At 35.5% G+C, this 21500-nt stretch overlaps 1 protein-coding gene across 2 annotated transcripts in view; it reads left to right on the plus strand.

Annotated features, from left to right (window-relative positions):
* The window catches only part of igf1rb (insulin-like growth factor 1b receptor), a 122360-nt gene that overhangs the window by 97962 nt on the left and 2898 nt on the right, over positions 1–21500 (plus strand). Inside the window, exons 11-22 of one of the 2 annotated variants that reach the window (XM_048183745.1) lie at positions 3036–3316; positions 3403–3536; positions 5267–5432; positions 5539–5638; positions 5823–5893; positions 5987–6216; positions 6823–6930; positions 9013–9172; positions 9930–10059; positions 14109–14243; positions 20895–20948; positions 21305–21500. The exon at positions 21305–21500 is cut by the window's right edge and continues 2898 nt beyond it. In XM_048183745.1, coding sequence (XP_048039702.1) covers positions 3036–3316; positions 3403–3536; positions 5267–5432; positions 5539–5638; positions 5823–5893; positions 5987–6216; positions 6823–6930; positions 9013–9172; positions 9930–10059; positions 14109–14243; positions 20895–20948; positions 21305–21500 — 1765 coding nt within the window. The remainder of the gene's footprint in view (positions 1–3035; positions 3317–3402; positions 3537–5266; positions 5433–5538; positions 5639–5822; positions 5894–5986; positions 6217–6822; positions 6931–9012; positions 9173–9929; positions 10060–14108; positions 14244–20894; positions 20949–21304) is intronic. The other variant, XM_048183746.1, reaches the window with a different exon arrangement.

The raw sequence follows: 21500 nt of genomic DNA on the forward strand, positions 1-21500 counted from the left end.
GCGAGAGGAAGGGGAGGAAATCATATCCATTCAGTTGCCGTTCCCCCCTCAAACCGCTCGGCTGCCAGGAAATGCACAGTAATTCCATCTGGAATACCAATGAAATAAAGGGAAGTTCCCCTCCAGCCGGAGAGCGCGCAGATCAATGAATGCCGCTCTGCACGGAGGGAGCTAGAGAAAGAAGATTGTGAGAGAATGAAAGAGCTGTTTCAGGGCCATGTGGGAACAGAAGGACAGAGATTAAGAGGGAAAGTCACTGGTTTAGAGATGGGAAATGTTCAGAATGGCATACTAATTGTACTATTTTTAGTGGTGCTCACTAAAAAGGTGTGTGGCCATATTAAGGGTTAGGGGTTTTATTTGATGCCAGTTATTTGAATAGTTTGGATATGATATTTTTTTTAATATTTTTATTATTTTTCCTGAGACCTTTAAAAAATAAGTGTCTCCTTTTACTAGATTTTTAACAAAATTTAACCACTTTTCCCATAATATCCATTCCAAACTACCGTTTTTTTTTTTTTTTTAAAGAAATTATTTTATTCATCAAGGATGCATTAAATTCATTAATAGGTGACAGTATTTTTTGTAAAATTACATAAAATATTTGCTTTTTTCTAATAAATGCTTTTCTTTTGAACTTTCTTGAGCTGCAAATCAGCATATTAGAATGATTTCTGAAGGATCATGTGACTGGATTTTCAAATAGAAAACTGCTAATAATATTTAACAATATTACTGTATGTTTGGTCAGATAAATGCAGCCTTGGTAAGCAGAAGAGACTTCTTTCAAAAGAATAAAAATAAATAAAATTGTAGTGACATGAAAATATTTGAATGGTCCATATCAATTAAATGTTTTGTTAATTAAACATGGAAGGGAGTTGCATCATGTGACAGCATGATTCTTTTCAGTGTAACATTTCCTTTATTTCAAACGTGAAGACAACAGGCTATTTTTATACGCATGATTACATACTGCTACTAATAACAGTTTGAGCGGCACATTTCAGCATGGACTGACTATGAACGTACTGTACGCTACAATGCATGCTTTACTCTTTGGAAAGAGAATGTCGACTTTGCAAAAACTAAATGATTGCTGCTTTTGATGCAGAAACCTTGACTAACCCTATAAGTGAACCGCAGGGAAAAAATACAGTTAAAATAGTATGCAGTGTATGCATCTTAAATGCTAATATGTACAGTACCGTTCGAAAGTTTGGAGTTGTTAATTTTAATCTTTAAAAGAAGTCTTTTTTTTTTTATGCTCACCAAGGCTGCATTTATTTGTTCAAAAATATAGTGGAAGCTGTAAAATTGTGAAATATTATTACAATTTAAAGTAACTGTTTTTTATTTGAATATATGTTAAAATAAAATTTATTCCTGTGATCAAAGCTGGATTTTCAGCATCATTACTCCAGTCTTCAGTGTCACATGATCCTTTAGAAATCGTTCTAATATGATGATTTGATGATTTCTTATCAATGTTGAAAACACTTTAATATCTTTGTATTTCGTTCTGAACATAGCCAACAATTAGACAAGACTGTGCTTGAGCCAGAATATCCAGTGTGCATCAGATACTGACAGAGATGTATAGCTTCATATCACATCTCAGACAAACTCAACCCATCTGTGGTGGAAGGATGTGTGTTTCTAGCAGGCAGAGGAAGGACTTGCAGCTTGTAGGGAGTTGAGTGACAAACTGCTCCAGTGTGTGAGTGTTAGCAGGCCGAGGAATGGAGACCAGCTGTGTGTGTGTGTGTGTGTGTGTGTGTGTGTGTGTGTGTGTGTGTGTGTGTGTGTGTGTGTGTGTGTGTGTGTGTGTGTGTGTGTGTGTGTGTGTGTGTGTGTGTGTGTGTGTGTGTGTGTGTGTGTGTGTGAAAGAGAGGATTTCAGAGGGGATAGATGGAGTCATTGCCAGATCATCTGAGGACAGAAAACGTGATTGCTTTGGCATGGACAAGAGTAACTTGCTCTCATAGGAGAATAGCCATGTGGTTGTTACCCCACACATTCACAAATGGGGTTAAAATTGTCCTCCCAATATTGAGAAAAAGCTTCCCTTGAAGTTTCAAGCACTGAAAATGAACTTAATCTACTAGTAGTCTGCTAATCAACTTATTCATGCAGCCATTGTTTCATTGTAGGTCCATTTCCCAATGTAGTTCTAATCATATGTTGACCAGAAAAGGCATTTATAATTTAAGGATCCTGAAAAATTATTCAAACCAATATTAATTCTAAGTGTTAATTATGGAAATAGATTTTTATGCTATGTATTTTTTATTGTGTTTAAGTTAACTTTGTTTTCTTTCCTCTGCTCTGTATAGTTTATCTGTGTTAGAAATTTATTTTTATACGATATAGAAATTTAAGGTGGACAAATTATAATATTAATTAAATAAATGCATAAATAATATTGACTTGTTTGTCAGTTTGCAGAACAAAAAAATAAACGCATACATACGGAGACTTTACATATAAATGCACTTACAATGGAAGTCTGTGGTGAAAGTCATTACACTGGGATTAAAGTTTCAGAAGTATAACCGCAAAACGTAAACATTTCTTGTGTGGACATGTTACTAGAAGTTTTTCTGCCTAAAAGATGGATTTGGACAACTTTACAGCTCAAATAGCACATTTTATTGTATATGAAGAAATAATATAAAAAGTGAATGTCAATTAAAAGCATTTTAGTCATAATAATAATTATTATAAATAGCTACAATCAGAAATTATCGGGGTTCGACGCCTTTAAGCACATGTGTTATATGTTTTTTATTATATGCTTTATATGTTTTATTTAGCAAGCCTGTGATCACCTAGATCAGGACCATTTACAGCGAAACCTTGTCTGACAGCCAACTTCATTGGCCACAACCGGCTGCGTTTTTCAAGATACGCAAATGTCCTCAAAGGCAGTCTTGCCACCTTGGACATAGACATCACATGCCAATTTTCAAGTCACACCAGAAGTTGTGCTTGAATGTTTGCTCCAATATATCTCATGTCTCTCGTTCCAGACCTCCTGACAGGCGGCGGCGAGATCTGTTTGGTGTGGCCAATGCAACTTCCATCCACACTCTGCTGTCGGGAAACTGGAACATGACGAAGGGAAACTTCTCAGATGATCAGCCGCCTAGACAGGAATTTTCCTTTCTAGAGAGGAAGGTGAAGGAGCGAACTGCTGACATCAGTGGCCTGCAGCCCTTCACCGTTTACCGCATCGACGTGCACGCCTGCAATGAAGAGGTTCGGCACTGCAGCGCGGCCGCCTTTGTCTTTTCCCGCACCAAACCGGCTGGTAAGATCAGGAAATGAACTTGGAATCGCAGTGAAGCACTATAAAATATCAATGTCAAACCTGATGGTTTCTTCATTTTCTTGTAGAAAGAGCTGATGACATTCCTGCTCCAGTGACCTGGGAAGGTCTGGAGGATTCGGTGTTCCTGAAGTGGCCTGAACCGCAAAAACCCAACGGCCTGATCCTCCTGTATGAGATTCAGTATCGTCTTGGGACAGAGGTGACTGTTGCATTTTAATCACCCAATCAGTGTCACATGTTTAAGCAAGCTTTTATAAAATCTCCAACAAAATTGATTTATTGACTCAAAAATGTCAAGTGCTTGCAAGTCTTTCAAAAAAGTATTTCAGTAATATTTTAAAACAAACTTTAGTACTTGTTTTTTTTAAGCATTAATAAAAATGACTTACATGTAAATTAAGTATTTTGGCACATTATATTTATTATTATTTTATTATTACATTGCTGGGGGAAATATATATATATATATATATATATATATATATATATATATATATATATATATATACAGTACAGTCCAAAAGTTTGGAACCACTAAGATTTTTAATGTTTTTAAAAGAAGTTTCGTCTGCTCACCAAGGCTACATTTATTTAATTAAAAATACAGTAAAAAACAGTAATATTGTGAAATATTATTACAACTTAAAATAACTGTGTACAATTTAAATATATTTGACAATAATTTGACAAGTAATTTATTCCTGTGATGCAAAGCTGAATTTTCAGCATCATTACTCCAGTCTTCAGTGTCACATGATCCTTCAGAAATGATTCTAATATGCTGATTTGATGCTCAAGACACATTTATTATTAATACCAATGTTGAAAACAGTTGTGTCCTTTTTTTTTCAGGATTCCTTGATGAATAGAAAGTTCAAAAGAACAGCATTTATCTGAAATACAAAGCTTCTGTAGCATTATACACTACCGTTCAAAAGTTTGGGGTCAGTAAGAATTTTTTTTTTTTTTTTTTTCAGAAGAATTTAAAGAAATTAATACTTTTATTCAGCAAGGATGCATTAAATCAATCAAAAGTGGCAGTAAAGACATTTATAATGTTACAAAAGATTAGATTTCAGATAAACACTGTTCTTTTGAACTTTCTATTCATCAAATAATCCTGAAAAAAAATATTGTACACAAATATTTTGTACAATTGTACACATTAAATGTTTCTTGAGCAGCAGATCAGCATATTAGAATGATTTCTGAAGGATCATGTGACACTGAAGACTGGAGTAATGATGCTGAAAATTCAGCTTTGCATCACAGGAATAAATTACTTTGTGAAATATATTCAAATAGAAAACAGTTATTTTAAATTGTAATAATATTTCACAATATTACTGTTTTTTACTGTATTTTTAATTAAATAAATGTAGCCTTGGTGAGCAGACGAAACTTCTTTTAAAAACATTAAAAATCTTAATGGTTCCAAACTTTTGGACTGTACTGTATATATACACATATATATATGCTGTCAGTCAATCGATTTTAAGATTTAACTGATTTTATAAGCCTTATAATGAGACTTTTTTCCCCTTAATTTCAGTCTCAGAGCAGTTATACCACATTGTTAACATTGCTGACTATATATATATATATATATATATATATATATATATATATATATATACACATAAAGAGAAAGAGAAATTATATATTTTACATTTTTTAATAATTAAACATTTTTATTGAAAATTAATGTATTTGTAATACATTAAATATTTATTTATTGAAAAAAAAAATATTGAATAAAATTAATATTTAAAATTTTGATAGACCTGCATACAAAAATGAGCACCATAGCACTCACCCAGCTTGGTTTTTTTTTTTCACCCTGCATTTTTGCAGTAATTATTAACTAGTTTGTTAACTATTGATTTATGTGTTGTTCTCTGTTTTGTTTTGTTTTTTCCTCTTTTACAGCCTGATAAGCATGAGTGTGTATCCCGCCAACACTACAGGGAGCACAAAGGGGTGAAACTCTCCAATTTGGGACCTGGGAACTATTCTGCCCGTGTGCGGGCTACGTCTCTCGCCGGAAACGGGTCGTGGACTGAACCCATAGCTTTCTATGTGCTTCAGGTCGAACGTAGGTTTACCATGATTTTCATCCCTTTCGATTCCAAAATTATGAGAATTTCGAAATTTGTTGACACATTATTGAGGTTTAAAATGTTTTTTCTTGCACACTGAAGAATCAGGTTATGAGCACTTCCTGTACTTCATGATCATCCCGATTATCCTGATTTTCGCTGCCTTCGGTGCAGTGGCTTTCATCTTTGTGAACAAGAAACGGTACCAGTTTTAACATTCTACACACACACCATATTCTCCATAATTAATTTTAACAACCCCTCTGGATGAAATGCACCTACTGTATCTGAGACATTCCAGATGTATATTGAAATGTTTCCCAATTGTTCTCTATTAAATGTTGTAGTGCTATTTTTGCTAAACAAGTGCTTTCTGGAATCTACAGAAACAGTGACAGGCTTGGAAATGGAGTCCTTTATGCTTCCGTTAACCCGGAGTACTTCAGCGCAGCAGAGAGTGAGTATTCAGTCAGGGGCAGGATCGACTCCACTTAAACATCACCTTCGTAAATATGAAGTATATTTGTGACTAACTTATTTATGCTTGCAGTGTATGTGCCGGATGAATGGGAAGTGGAGCGAGAGAAAATCACTATGTGCCGAGAGCTTGGACAAGGATCCTTTGGTATGGTGTATGAGGGCATCGCCAAAGGTGTCGTCAAAGATGAGCCAGAAACCAGGGTGGCCATCAAAACGGTCAACGAATCGGCTAGCTTGCATGAACGCATCGAGTTCCTTAATGAAGCCTCCGTGATGAAGGAGTTCAATTGTCACCATGTGGTTAGTCAATGAACTCATGACAAATCTCATCTCATCTTATGCTCATCTTACGATGTCAAACTGAAATGTTAAAAATGTGACAATACCACTATTTCCCCCTAGCATTTTGAGCTCTGTTGAGTGGATTCTTAAACGCCTCTGATTGGCCATTGTTTTCACGCGCTCAACAGATACGTCTGTGATTGGCTAAAATGATCAGCGCTTCAAAAACATAGTGAATAAACATCTTTCACTCTTATCACAGAGCACTCACACAGATACACACTTGCAAAACGCTTTTAAACGCTCCCGTGTGTATCTGTGTAAGTGCTCGGTCCCGTTTTTGAAGCATTGATCATTGTAGCCAATCACAGACATATCTGTTGAGCATGTGAACACAATGGCCAATCAGAGGTATTTAAGTTAGTTACAATCCGCTCAACAGTGCTCAAAACTAGGGGGAAAAGCTGGTATCATCACATTTTTAACATTTCAGTACCGACTTGGTGTCGAAGTACCGGTACTTTTGACAACCCTAGCTCATAATATTGGTAGTATTGGTGTAAAGTGGCCTTAAACCTGCTAAATAGTGTTGAGTCCCAGTAATGTCTTTTGTGATTGGTTTAGGTGCGTCTGCTGGGCGTGGTCTCACAGGGTCAGCCCACCCTGGTGATCATGGAGCTGATGACACGAGGAGATCTGAAGAGTTACCTGCGCTCGCTTCGATCCGCTGAGGTGAATACAAGCACACATGAGACATCTTCACATCGTTGATCAAATATTTAGCTAATCAGACTGATTTATTCTGAACTGTTATTCTAAATTCCAGCAAGTTAAAAACTGCCACCTGGAAGTGTAGTGGAATTATGATGCATAATTGAGCGATTTCTGTTAATCAGAATTAATCTTCTGCACATCCATTCAATGCTAATTTCTTTGCCTAAATGGATCGTTCACTGCAGGGCGCTCCTGGAACGCAGGCTCTAGTCCGTAAGCCCCTCCAGTTCTATTCCAAAACCTAGTGAGCTGCCTTGATGTGTACTACCACCAACATAGGCAGCTACCTTGTAAGGCCGCATCCTAAATGAAAAATGCAACCTCGAGAGTGACTGATCTGAATCGTTCTTCACAGGCAGCAATTCCACATGCATACATGGGAAACTCAACTTCAAATTGATTTCAATCGTGTTTACCATTTGCATGTAGTCTCACATAGCCAGACTCCATTGCATCTTTCAAGCGCCCAATAGGATGTCTGACCGACATGTTTTGGGGCGTGAAAATGTCAAGTCGATGTCCCTATGATAACAGATCGGCATGCATCTAATAAATTATTCATTCAATAACATTGTGCAAGTTAGGGCTGCACGATATATCGCATGAGATTGTCATGCGCATTTCGTCAGTAAAGCCGGTTCCCTGATTACCGCTAAATCGCCATCACCTGCTTTCAAATGGAGCGGCATTTAATAGACAGAGCCGTAGTTCACTGACAAGCTACGCAATATCGCGTTCATATCGCAGATGAATCGCCTTCGATAATGAACGCGATATTGCGTAGCTTGTCAGTGAACTACGGCTCTGTCTATTAAATGCTGCTCCATTTGAAAGCAGGTGATGGCGATTTAGCGGTAATCAGGGAACCGGCTTTACTGACGAAATGCGCGTGAGAATCTCATGCGATATATCGTGCAGCCCTAGTGCAAGTTTACTGTTGAGATCAACTGTTTAGTTGATCCTGATAGTGCTCATCATTACAGTTGTAAACACGAAGGCTTTCCTTTTCCATGAGGGGGTTTGGCATCACGACAGCTTTCAAAATTGAATTTTTTTGGCTTTTAGTATGAAAATGTTAGTTTTGCTGTTATTTATAAGCTATTGTGCTCCAAACAATGACAAAATTCACATTAAAGAGATATAAGCATTCAAAACTTAGTCTCTCACTTCCGCCAATATGGATCAATGATTTTGATGACGTCACTCTGCACTTCAGCTTCTCATCAGATTTTCTGTCCAATCAAATGCTCTCTAGAATTTGAAGCGACCCACCCCTTACATTATAAATAGATGCTGAAGCTGGCTGAAATTGGTCATTTGTTCACACATTTACTATTTTTTACATGGTGAATGTGCACTAAAAAGGGGATAGGGAACGATTCAGTGTAAATATGCATTCCATTGGGGTGAATGTAGTCTTCTGGCTTCACGTTAGTGTCACGTGAACCTCCGCAGCACAATCGGTCTGCTCTGGTCCAGAGACATGAGAGCACAGAGCGGATCAAATGCACGAGTTGCTGCACACCACAAAATGTATCGGACCCATTTGAATTCTGCACAGAATGCTGTATTTTAAAGCGATATGGAGGAGATTAGGAGGAGAAGTGGTTAGAGATTGGAAGGAAACTGCAGCTTTACTGAGCTCAGCGGCTCTGGCCAAACTGTGATATAAACAAAACACTATTGGCTATTTTTAAAAAAGGGGAGGAGATGTTCGATATGAACATGTCTTCCTGTTTTAATGGAAATTACGTCAATGCATTAAATAATGCTGCGCATTTCAAGACACTTCAGCGGGCCTTTAAAGAATGCGACACACTCCCCTCCTGGAAATCCTGTCAAATTCAGATGACGACTTTGAAACTCCCGAAGTGTTTCACATTTTTGAGTCTTTTAGCCCATGGTCTGTGGGAGTGACATCTGAGACTGAGACTAATTTGCATATTTCATGTTTGCATGTTTCAACATGAAATACATAAGACTCGCTGGGTTTTGGAACATAGCCACAGTGTCATTCTACTCTTCCTCGTCCTTCCTCAGAACACCTCCAGCTTGCCTTTGCCACCATTGAAGAAGATGATTCAGATGGCAGGAGAGATCGCGGATGGCATGGCTTACCTCAACGCCAACAAGTTTGTTCACAGAGACTTGGCAGCAAGGAATTGCATGGTGGCAGAGGATTTTACCGTCAAAATTGGTGGTATGTGATGAAATGAGAAAAAAAAAATGCATTTGCTTTTCTCAACTACTGTATGTGCAATACGAATGACTATTTAAGATGCTTTAAAATAGGGACTAGTCGCCCAAATTTTTAGCTTTTTTAGCTTTTTTATGTTTTAGTAGCAGAATGAGTTTTGAGACATGGCTTCTCTGACAGGGTTTTAGCATATTTTAATTATCTTAAGTTACGGGCATTTCACAGTAAATATTGATAATCACCTCAGATTTAACACCTTTTGACATTTTGCATTATTGCTCATTGTTTAAAAACAAAATTAAATACTAAATCAAATAGATATATTTAATATTTAATAATTTTCGTTATTTTAAATTTGTCTTAAAATGAAATCTATTTTTTAAATTCATGTCATTGATCTGACTGTAAATGATTCATCCATGCACGTTTCAGTTAATTTTTTTCACCTTGTATCATAACTCCATGATAGACTTAAATTAAAATGCTAGCGGTAAATAATGGCAAACATTTCATACTTTCAATTATATTTCCATTACATTGTTATATTGCATTTATTATGCCTATAAATTCACTTGTAGCATGCAAAATATTTATTTTAGCTTTTAGTTATAGTATCTTCGAATCGCCAGTTTTTTTATTCTATAATAAATAAATGATGAGTTGCTGAAAATGCAGTAAATGTTCTTCATTTTGTTTGGCTAAATCTCAAGTAAAACTGTGGAACCTTAGTAATTTCACTTCATTTATCCTCAATCTGTAGATTTTGGCATGACGCGGGACATTTATGAGACGGATTACTACAGAAAAGGAGGTAAGGGACTGCTGCCTGTGCGCTGGATGTCTCCCGAGTCCCTCAAAGATGGAGTATTCACCACAATGTCTGATGTCTGGTGAGCTTTCATGTTTTCTACAGAGAATCAGTGTGCGCGTGTTTATATGATGTTCAAAACGCATAGAGAATGACATATAGTGCTCAATATAGCAGTGTGCATCAGTCCAGTCACCGTAGCTATAGAACGACATCTGTGTTTGAAAAAAAGACCATTATAGTTCCTCCGCTAGCTTAACGAGAAATGAAAACCACACTCGCACAGCTCAACAGGAATTTTCCATTACACAGTGCATACGTTAATGCGGTAGGCAATGAGGAGAAACATCTTTCCTTATATTTCAGATGAAGCTGGCAATCAAGCCTCATCAGCCCTCATATGAGCTAGAAACACTTCCCTCATATGCTAGTCTCATTTGACATACTTTCAAAGAAAACCTCGGGGAGTCTAGACCACGCTTTTCCGGAAACTGCAACAGCTGCGGCTGATATGAGTGGCATTCCAGAGCCTCAAGGAATCTTTAGCCGATTCGTCCGCCCGTGTCATGATAAGTAGCTGTTTGGACTCGCTGGGAGGTTCGCTCTTAAATCTTTTGTTAAGGATCAGAATCAAGTACTCCCTGTTCAGGAAGAGGATTGAACTTAATTACAATGTTCTCGAGTTTCCTTCCAGGTGTTTGGAGAGTCTGCCCTAACAGTTCACCTTTCATGTCTGTCCAGGGTCACCGTCAGGCCTTGATAATAAGGAATGTCTGTCTGCTAAACTTTACACAAGGATCAGACATAGGAATGAAGTAGAGTTTCGCCTGTAATTACAAATATACCATTATAAAAAAAATCTCCGACAGTGGTTAAGATCAGAATTAGAATATAATGGCCGTATCTTAAAGGATTAGTTCACTTTCAAATGAAAATTACCCCAATATTTACTCACCCTCAAGCCATCCTAGATGTATACGACTTTCTTGTTTCTGACGAACACAATCCGAGCTTTATAATGGCAGTATGCATTAGCAAACGAGTGTGAGCTGAAGAAAGTGCTTCCGTCCACATCCATCCATCATAAATTTACTCCATACGGCTCCAGAGGTTAATAAAGGCCTTCTGAAGCAAAGCGATGCGTTTGTGTAAGAAAAAATCCATATTTAACAAGTTATGAAGTAAAATATCTATCTTCCACCAGACAGCCTTCCATATTCTTCAGAAAGCTTACGCTGTACATCCTACGCCTTCCCTTATTTTAAGTTGAATACGGAAGGCGGTCTGGCGGAAACTACATATTTTACTTCATAACTTGTTAAATATGGATATTTTTATTACACAAACGCATCGCTTCACTTCAGAAGGCCTTTACTAACCCTCCTGTAGATTATGTTTATGATGATGGATGTGGATGGAGACACTTTCTTCAGCTCACACTCGTTTGGTAAAGCATACTGCCATTATAAAGCTCAGATGCGTCAGGATATTTATTAATATTTCTCCGATTGTCTTCGTCTGAAAGAAGAAAGTCATATACACCTAGGATGGCTTGAGGGGGAGTAAAGCTTGGGCTAATTTTCATTTGAAAGTGAACTAATTCTTTAAAGATTGAGTGCGATGAACCTTTTTCACGGACTGTGATGATGCGTTTCCACTAGTAAAAAAATTTCATATTTTCATTTTTTTTTTTTAACTTAATACACATCTATTACTCTATACCTTGTTATTTTACCTTGATAGTAAATGACAAAAAAAAAAAAAAAAATTCTAATGCAAATTTGACATCTTTCTCTCTTCTGACTGCTGTAATCAATCACTCTATATTTTTCCCTCTTTTGGAAAGTTGTGGAAATGCTATTGTGGATTTTTTTCTTATGCTTTTAAAGTAAATGCAAATACAAAATAATTTTTTGTCATCTCCCATTCACCGCTATAGAACTTTACCTAACTTTGACGACTTCCACTTCTGGGAACCCCAGAAATGTGAAAAGGGTCAGTTTTTGCGCAAAATAATGAATAATGACTCATTTCAAAATCATGAATAATGTCAGATTTCCTGGACATTTTTCTGTCGTCCATCGTCAGTCGGTTTCACACATACGGCGTTTGCTGTGCGGTTGCGGTGTGTTCAAGTACATATGCGTTGCAGGAGCAGCACACGCTATTGTGCTTTCACATATGCCACGTTTGCAGTGCAACTGATCCATGGCTGTATATCACAAACACAACACTTACTTATTTTTATTTTAAATCCAAAAGTTAAATCCATCTTTTTACTAAGCATTATGAATGAAGGCCTGTATCATTGATACTGATGTCTCTATTACATGGATTTTCTTCTCAACTTTAGCCAGTAATTGTAGCCATTCAACATTACAGTATAATTGAAAGCTATCAGTGCTATGATGCATCTGTGCTTTGTGTAAAAGGCAACACCAGAATGCATAGATGAGCTCAGTGAAAAAGTGAATTCAATAAGGAGAAATGTGGATTACACAGGTAAATTTTATTCAGTATTGATGCAAATAGTTCAGTGCAATTAAAAAATGTATTATTTATTCAATATTTGTGTTTTATGAGTTGCTACCTTAATGTAAAGCGTTTCTTATATTTAGGCAGTTGTAGACCACAAAGCGGCTCGTTCGAGTTTTGGAACAGAGCCTATGATTATTTTTTTGCCAGCTTTTGTATCTAATTTAGATGTACAGTACTTATCTGTAGAAAACCAAAGGAAACATTATTTGAGCGAAGCACGACTGAAGGTATTTTTGTTATGTGCTTAATAGCTTTATTATCAACAGACCACGTTATGTTATAACATTTGTCTGAGCGGATGACTCGTTATAATGACAACTTGCTCCCATTTGAAAGTTTTAGGTAATTAAAACACACATCACTCACAGTCTCAGTGAAAATATTGATATTTCTTGAAAAAAACATCTTCAGGGAACAGTTTTTTTTATGAGCAAGCAGCTTTCAACTGAACTTGCTCCGAAATAAATAGAAAATAATAATAATTTAATCTATAAAACTTCATTATCATTAGAGTGTGCAGTTTTGGGGTATGTGGCTCATGCACAAAAAATAAATAAAAATAAAGCGCGTGCATCATAGTTACGTATTCTAAGTGTGTTAATGTTTTAAAGCCATGTAATGGATTAGATAGGCTAGCCGTTTATTTTACACTTAATTAACTAAGGTTCCCCAAAAAAAACTCTAATCAAGTGATTTTACTGAACATAAGAACTACTTATTTGTGTAAACGCCACAATAAAAGTACCTAGAACACGTAACAAGATCCTGGTTGATGAGCGATGATCTTCCAGCACTGTTTCAGCTGTGTTCTGTGGCGCACGGTAATCTGAACGATTAATCCAATCCAGGCACGCTTCATCTGTAAAACAGTGTTCGATTGGTCTCTACACATCATCCCTACCCACCATACCCGAGATCCAGTTTCCATTGGTTAAACATCGGAAAACACTGCGTCATGAGCGCGACGTGTTTGGATCCGGGAAGTCCTATTGCTTTGGCGAAGCAGCATGTCAATGTCACTCCTTAATATACACAATGTCTTATGTTGTGTTTGGGCTTGTTCGAGACCACCTGCTCTAAATAAAGATATGTGATCTACTATAGTTTACTAATCTTTCACAAATTTACAAACAAAAACGTGGCGCAAAAGCATCATGTGTATACGGTTTACACTTGCATCGCTTTTTTCATACAAATATTTAGTATAGTTTTGTCTCTAAGTGAAACAAATATGCTTGTATTCAACGATATATGACACAAGTCTATCTGTTAATGTACGATGATTTTACAGATCACGTTATCATGTAAACCAGTTCTTTTTTTCGCAACAAATAGAGTAAATTTAGCAGCAAATTTAAAATCAGATGTTAAGTGATCATCATATTCCCTATATTTACTGTAAAGCCAAGCTTCTAAGCTTTGAAATGACACTTTTTTGTGTGTTGGTTAAGCAAGTGGTTAAGTAACTTAAGATAATTTAGTGATGATTAATCGATAATTGATCGTTTTTATGGGAATTTTTGTAAATTGACGTCCCTAATCACTCTTAATGTAGATCTATTTAAACTGTTCTCGTCTGTTCTCATCTTGCAGGTCCTTTGGGGTAGTGTTGTGGGAAATAGCCACCCTGGCCGAGCAGCCCTATCAGGGCATGTCCAATGAGCAGGTACTGCGGTTCGTAATGGAGGGGGGACTGCTAGACAAACCAGACAACTGCCCTGATATGCTGTAAGTCACTTCATTCACCTCAGTTGATCTTTCACTGACGTTATGCATTTATTTAACTTACTTCAATGTTTTGAAAAGCTGTTTTGCAAGCAGTTACCATAGGATGTCAAGCTCCAAAAAGGACAAAAACATGAAAGTGATCTGTATAACATGTGCAGTGTTATTCCACGTCTTTTGATGATAGTTTTATGTGAGAAACAGACCAAAATTCAATATCACTTTTTCCTTTTGTCCTAGATTGGTTTCATTGATGTCAAACCTGGTGCAACATCTTGATGTGATTTTACATTTGCTTAATATGAATTATCATTTATGTTTGGAAGGACATGATGGTGAATAAATGATGGCGAATATTCATTTTTGGGTGAACTATCCTTTTAAAAAGCAGAAAGTCTGCCACCTACTGTATGATTCAGGTGGTAACGTCACAAAGCGTTAAACAAGAATTGACATACAAATCAGGATTTGCTTATAATTAATGGTATTTAACAAACAGTTTGGCCATTATTTGTTTTGGATTTTTAAACTACCGAGTCTAACGCTCTTGCCTTGGGTGCTGTGCGCTAAATTTAAGTATAATTTGTTCATCTGTGAGAGCCTCCAAGCTCTGGGTTTTCTTTGGCATGGTTTGAGTTGGGTTGCGTCTGGCTTCAAGTCCGTGTTTTATCTGAAGTGTGAGAGCTGGCAGTGAAATACAAGCACTCAGAGCACTACAGCAATGCCACATTTAATATAATAATAATTATATAATAATTTAATAATATAACATTATATCAGGAATGTTGGTCGATAGGTGGGTGTGTCTCTTGGGAAGAAATGGGTACAAAGAATGGAAAGTTAGTTTTGGAGGTCAGAGATGGCTTACATTTCCATTTGGCTTTACTTCTTGGCTATGAAAGTAACATCATTATTTTTTTGTCAGCTACAGCTTGTTTAATCTAATAAATGACAAATCTGTTAAATTAGGGTGATTATAGATAGAATAAAATATCTTCCTTTTTTTCAGCCTTTTATTATGCATTTCATTTAAAAAAATATTATGGATTCATATACAGTTTTATATATTAATATTATAATTTATATATACTAATATTACTGTTATGTATAATATGTAGATTTTAATATATATTAAATTAAATATAATTTAGAATTTTTCAGATTTTATTTTATATATATTAATATATAATTAATATAAAAAATATAAAAATAATATATTGATAATATAAAAATATATATATATTTATTTATGAAAATAATATGTTGCGTAGGCCTTTTAGAATGTGATTTATTTATTTTTCTTTTTTAGAAATAAAATAAAAAGAAAACCTTACAAGCTGTGCTTATTGGTGAAACAAATGAACAATTATGTTTTGTTTCAAGAGAAATGGCAGTTTGCGTTTTCTCAGTCTACTGTCCATTGACAGGAAGAGCACAATGGTTTGCATTGGCCTGTGCCTCATTTTCATCTCAAGGCCGTCTGGTTTAGGGTCTTTGTTGTGGTTGGCCGAAGTTTGGCACCTTTTAACGCTTTTTCAGAGAAGTGCCGGGAAGGATGAAGTGATCTTTAAAGAGGGAGGGTTTCAGGCTGGTACATGCTACTAACAGTGCCAATGGTCACCCAAGTTAAACATCCAGTTATTCAATTAAAAGTGGAAATTATGTGCAGCCTAGCAATGGTGATGTGATATTTTTAATAAAATTGGCAAAAAAGGCAAAAGCCTCTGCCGCCTACTAGGAACAAATTTGGTCTTTACTAAAATCCAAATTCTGTAACCTTTCATCAACTCTTTACTTAAAGCCTTTATGTATAATGCATTATAAAGATATTTACGGTGTACGTTATAATGCATTTGATCTTTTCATAAATAATTGTAACCAAAGTTAAAATGCATTATATAATTTGCAGATTCCTTGTTACATCTGAAATTGTTTGTGTTTTAATGCATTATACTTTCTAAAGGTGTGTTCAATGAATAGATAAGCATTATAATGTATTATTATGGTGGTTACAATTATTCATGAGACCATAAAATGCATTATAAGGTGCATTACAAGACATAATAATGAATGCATTAAAATACTTTTCTAATGCATTATATATAAAGGCTTTAAGTAAAGAAATTTCTCCGCTTCTGAAATGACTTTCTTTTTCAGCTGACATCACAGAGACCTCATGGATGTCCACCTTTTCCAATCTATTCCTGATGTATAAAAGTCATGCCTTACGTTCTGTATAGTTATTTCTAGTTGTTAATATCCTGTTTCACACAGAAGTAAAATGTTGAGCGTTACATTAAAAATGTAACTGATATAACATGTATAACAAAAACAGACTGAATGATGCATTTCAGTGCTTTAATAAGATGTATAGGCACAGCATTGTTTCTTAATATTAATGCTGTCGCAAAACTGTTACCTTAAATTCTTACTATTTTTTCATGTTTTGTTGAATGAGTTGAATTCATTTTGATATTTTTGTGGGGTCTGAGAAAAAGTATTATTAATTTTTGAACATGCCACAACAAAGTCTGTGATGTACAGCCAACATGCAGGAATACATTTTTAAAGCCATGTGATAATATAATTTATAATTTATGTAATAAATTATATATTAGGACTGCTGTAGTATCCAGGTCAACGATTAAAAATAAATAAATATATTAGAGGTTAGTCAGGTCAAATTCCGTAAGCTTAAGAAAACTAAATGATTTCCATGTTCAAAAAGGAATAGCATTTACCTTAAAAATGTTTAAATTTGAACAAAGATTAAAGATATATATATTTATAAAATGCATAGAATTTAAAAAGAAATCCATATTTGGTAGTTACTGCAAGCTATAGTCTAGTTCTTATAGCGATTTTAACACTGGAGGTGCTAAAATCAGACTACCTCCCCATCAATGGAAACTTCATTTAGTGCTGTGCAGGAAAAACAGGCTGGAGACTCCGAGGGCAGTGAGTCCAATCCCTCTGTCTCACAGCTGGAGAGCCAAAAGCCCCGATATGTGTGTGTGTGTGTGTGTGTGTGTGTGTGTGTGTGTGTGTGTGTGTGTGTGACGGTGAAAATACCGCACTTGGATATGCTGGTGTGAATGTTTGTGTATGTGGTGCACGGGTATTTGTAACTGTCAGCTGATGTTTGCGCTAGCTGTGTGTGGGTGTGTAGCCGGCGCTGGTGTTTGTAAGACTAATGGTGTGTGTTACTCCACTGGTGTGTGAGCTGGCACAGGGATCCGAGTATTTATTTCAGCAGACTCCTCTGGTATTCTTAGCCTGTTTGTGTGTAATTAAAATGGTGAACTGGAATGCTCAAGTGTCAGCGAGATCGTAGTCTTATTTGTTTTTTTCTTTTTTTCTTCCGTAACTGAAGCAGTTCCCCCTCGCTGCCGCTCTCGGGCCTCCTTTACAGCTCTCTCCAGCTTTGCAGTGTGATTTCATCACAGTTCTGTGTTTGTTGTGTAGTAAAGAGGTCACAGCATTCACCATGAGCTCACTGCAGCTGTGTTTAGGACGTAACCGCTGATAGCATGCATGTTTATGTTACTGATTCGTCACACTGCCACCTGTTGTTCAGAGCTGCGCCAAGTAGGCGTGGGCGATGCAAACAAGATCTTGTGAGTAATTTTATGACAGTCATGTTAAATAGTACAATATTCAGTAATGATATATGTATGTAGTATATATTACACTGAGGATGATCTCAGGTAATAATAGATTATGAAAATTTTTTTAGACAAACTTTTTACGACCATTTCTGGGGCAATACGAAATTGCCTTGATACAATGCAACCATGTATGTATATATCAGTCTATAATATGCGTACAGTGCAACAGCAAAGAGCTTGATTACAGTTTAGACAAGTCAAATTGCAATACCACATGGAGATGCCAAAAACCTGACTGCATATACTTACTACAGTACACACGGATCCATTCAGAATTACTAAACGCATCAACATACACATGACAAATCTCATTATCGTGAATGTGTGGAAACAATGTGAATGTACTGAAATGTGTCTGTGCATAAATACAACGTGTGATCAGGTCATCAAGTGCGCAATCGCCAGAACGTCATTGTAATCGTCTTTACCTTAATTACAATCCATCAAAACTTTACCAGCGAGATGCTGGTTTGCTTTATCCAGCCGAGAAATGTAGTTTGTGTATCATATGGTTATACAGCAGTCGACAGCCCAAATATATACATTTTTTATTTAGATTTTTAAAATTAATATATATATATATATATATATATATATATATATATATATATATATATATATATATATATATATATATATATATATATATATATATATACAGTACATTTAATATTTACATTAGTTAATTTTTAAAAGGGCCATCTCTCTCTCGCTCTCTCTCTCTCTCTCTCTCTCTCTCTCTCTCTCTATATATATATATATATATATATATATATATATATATATATATATATATATATATATATATATATATATATATATATATATATATATATATATAGACAATTTTTTAAATAACATAAACCAAAAGGTGAGATTATTGCAAATACTTTGAATACAAATTAATAATAGCTAATTTTTTAACACATTCCCTAAAATATACACTACCGTTCAAAAGTTTGGGATCGGTAAGATTTTTAATATTTTTAAAAGTTTCGTCTGCTCACCAAGGCTACATTTATTTAATTAAAAATACAGTAAAAACAGTAATATTGTGAAATATTATTACAATTTAAAATAACTGTTTTCTATTGGAATATAATATAAAATGTAATTTATTTCTGTGTTGGAAAAGCTGAATTTTCAGCATCATTTCTTCAGTCTTCAGTGTCACATGATCCTTCAGAAATCATTCTAATATGCTGATTTGCTGCTCAAGAAACATTTATTATTATTATCAATGTTGAAAACCGTTGTATACTTTTTTTTCAGGATTCCTTGATGAATAGAAAGTTCAAAAGAACAGCATTTATCTGAAATACAAAGCTTCTGTAGCATTATACACTACCGTTCAAAAGTTTGGGGTCAGTAAGAATTTTTATTTTTATTTTTTTGAAAAGAAATTAAAGAAATGAATACTTTTATTCAGCAAGGATGCATTAAATCAATCAAAAGTGACAGTAAAGACATTTAAAATGTAACAACAGATTATATTTCAAATAAATGCTGTTCTTTTGAACTTTCTATTCATCAAAGAATCCTGAAAAAAATATTGTACACAATAAATGTTTCTTGAGCAGCAAATCATCATATTAGAATGATTTCTGAAGGATCATGTGACACTGAAGACGAAACTTCTTTTAAAGACATTAAAAATCGTACCTATCCCAAACTTTTGAACGGTAGTGTACATATGAAGAGTTTGGTTCCAAAACGCTATAAATCCATTTTGATTCATTTGAGTAAAAATTAGTTTTCTTTACCAAGAAAGCAGAAAGGTGAAAACCACTATTTTCTGTTTCAAACTTTCACATAGCATCTTTTGGTTATAAAAACATTAAACATTTCAAATCTACATTTTGATTTTAAAAGGTTTATTATAAAAACAGATTATTTTCCCCCCAAAATGCAATAAATCCATGACACGTTTTTTTTTCTTCTTTTTTTCAAAATGCAATTAATCCATCAATATAAAAGTTATTTTTCATTTTGAAAATACACAACAAAGTAAGTTGATTCACATATATGACAGCCTCTGAACTTTGTCAATACTAATCTACATACAGGCATTTGACTAAAAATACATTGTCGTCACTCCTAAAATGAATTCAGCGAGTCATCTTGTTAATGTTATAAATTAATTATGTCTCCGTTTGTTATTACCGATTAAAGAGTATCTGGCGCCACCACACAGTTAAACACATTGCCGAGTACATTGGTATTAAAAAACGGCTTTTAAAAACTGTCCATGATTCAGTTTTGGGGACCGTGACAGAAATTCGATGCTGAATAACATGATGGAAATCGCATTTTGCGCAAAATTAATAACTGACTTTTCTTTACCGACCAGATACAATACTGATTTTGGTGGAAACTCAATTTTTTTTTTTTTTTTTTAAATGGCGTTTATCGCGTTTTGGGACCAAACATAAAATATCCCTAAAAAAAAAAACAAAAATTCTGACTTCAACTTTTCATGTGCATACTGCTGTCGTCTGATGCTAATAATCTCAAAATGCCCAAATATCAGCCGGTCATTTGGACTGGACACTAGGGCTGCACGATTAATCGAAAATAAACCGCACGTGATTTGGCAATTGGCTATTTTTTTTTTTTTTTTTTATATGCTGCTTGTCAGTGAAGTACAGCTAAATGCTGCTCCACCTGAAAGCCAGAGGGCGCTCTCGCATAGAATCTCCAAATATGCTCCGCAGAAGTAAGATAACGTACGTCATTCCAGGAAATCCCTATGGGCATCGTACTATTGCTGTAGCTGAATAAACAGAAGATTGAAACGCTTTGATTGATTAAACATGACTAATAAACACACGACTACGACAATATATGGTTTATATGAGTTCTTCAAGCCTTCTTTAGTATTTTCATGATAATAAAGTATATTTATAATGCAATACTAATCGACGTAGCCTTTATCACTGTATAGAATACTATGAAATAACATGTTGTGTTCCTTATTCTGTTTAAGAAGCCATATCGTCTCACAGAAGGATGTTTTCAATCACTCAGCTGATGTTATGAAGTGAGTTTGGAGTAATAAAAACATGTTATAATGTTGTCTTTTCTTTGATAAGATGTTAATAAATACTTCTCACGTCTGGAAAGATGTTTGACGCATGTTGCTTTTTCAAATGCACGTTTCTAGGCGACTGAAACTCGCAGCGATTTCAGACGGAGCAGCATTTAGTACCGATCACAGAGCCGTGCTTCACTAACAAGCCGCGCATAAAAATATAATCGCAGCCTTTGCGATTTCATAATTGCACTAAGCGTTTTGGGTTAATTGCGATTAATCGTGCAACCCTACTGGACACACAAATATTTCTGATGTTTTCTTGCAGATCATGTTCCTCAGCTTCTCCTTCTTTGATCTTCCAGGTTTGAGCTGATGCGCATGTGCTGGCAGTACAACCCCAAAATGCGGCCATCCTTCCTGGAGATCATCAGCAGCATCAAGGACGACCTGGAGGGGGCCTTCAAGGAGACGAGCTTCTTCTACAGCGAGGAGAACAAACCTCCCGACATGGAAGAGCTGGACATGGAGAACGTGGGAACCATGGAGAACGTTCCTCTG

This window comes from Megalobrama amblycephala, linkage group LG3 (assembly GCF_018812025.1).
Source record: "Megalobrama amblycephala isolate DHTTF-2021 linkage group LG3, ASM1881202v1, whole genome shotgun sequence".
In the NCBI taxonomy this organism is placed as follows: domain Eukaryota; kingdom Metazoa; phylum Chordata; class Actinopteri; order Cypriniformes; family Xenocyprididae; genus Megalobrama; species Megalobrama amblycephala.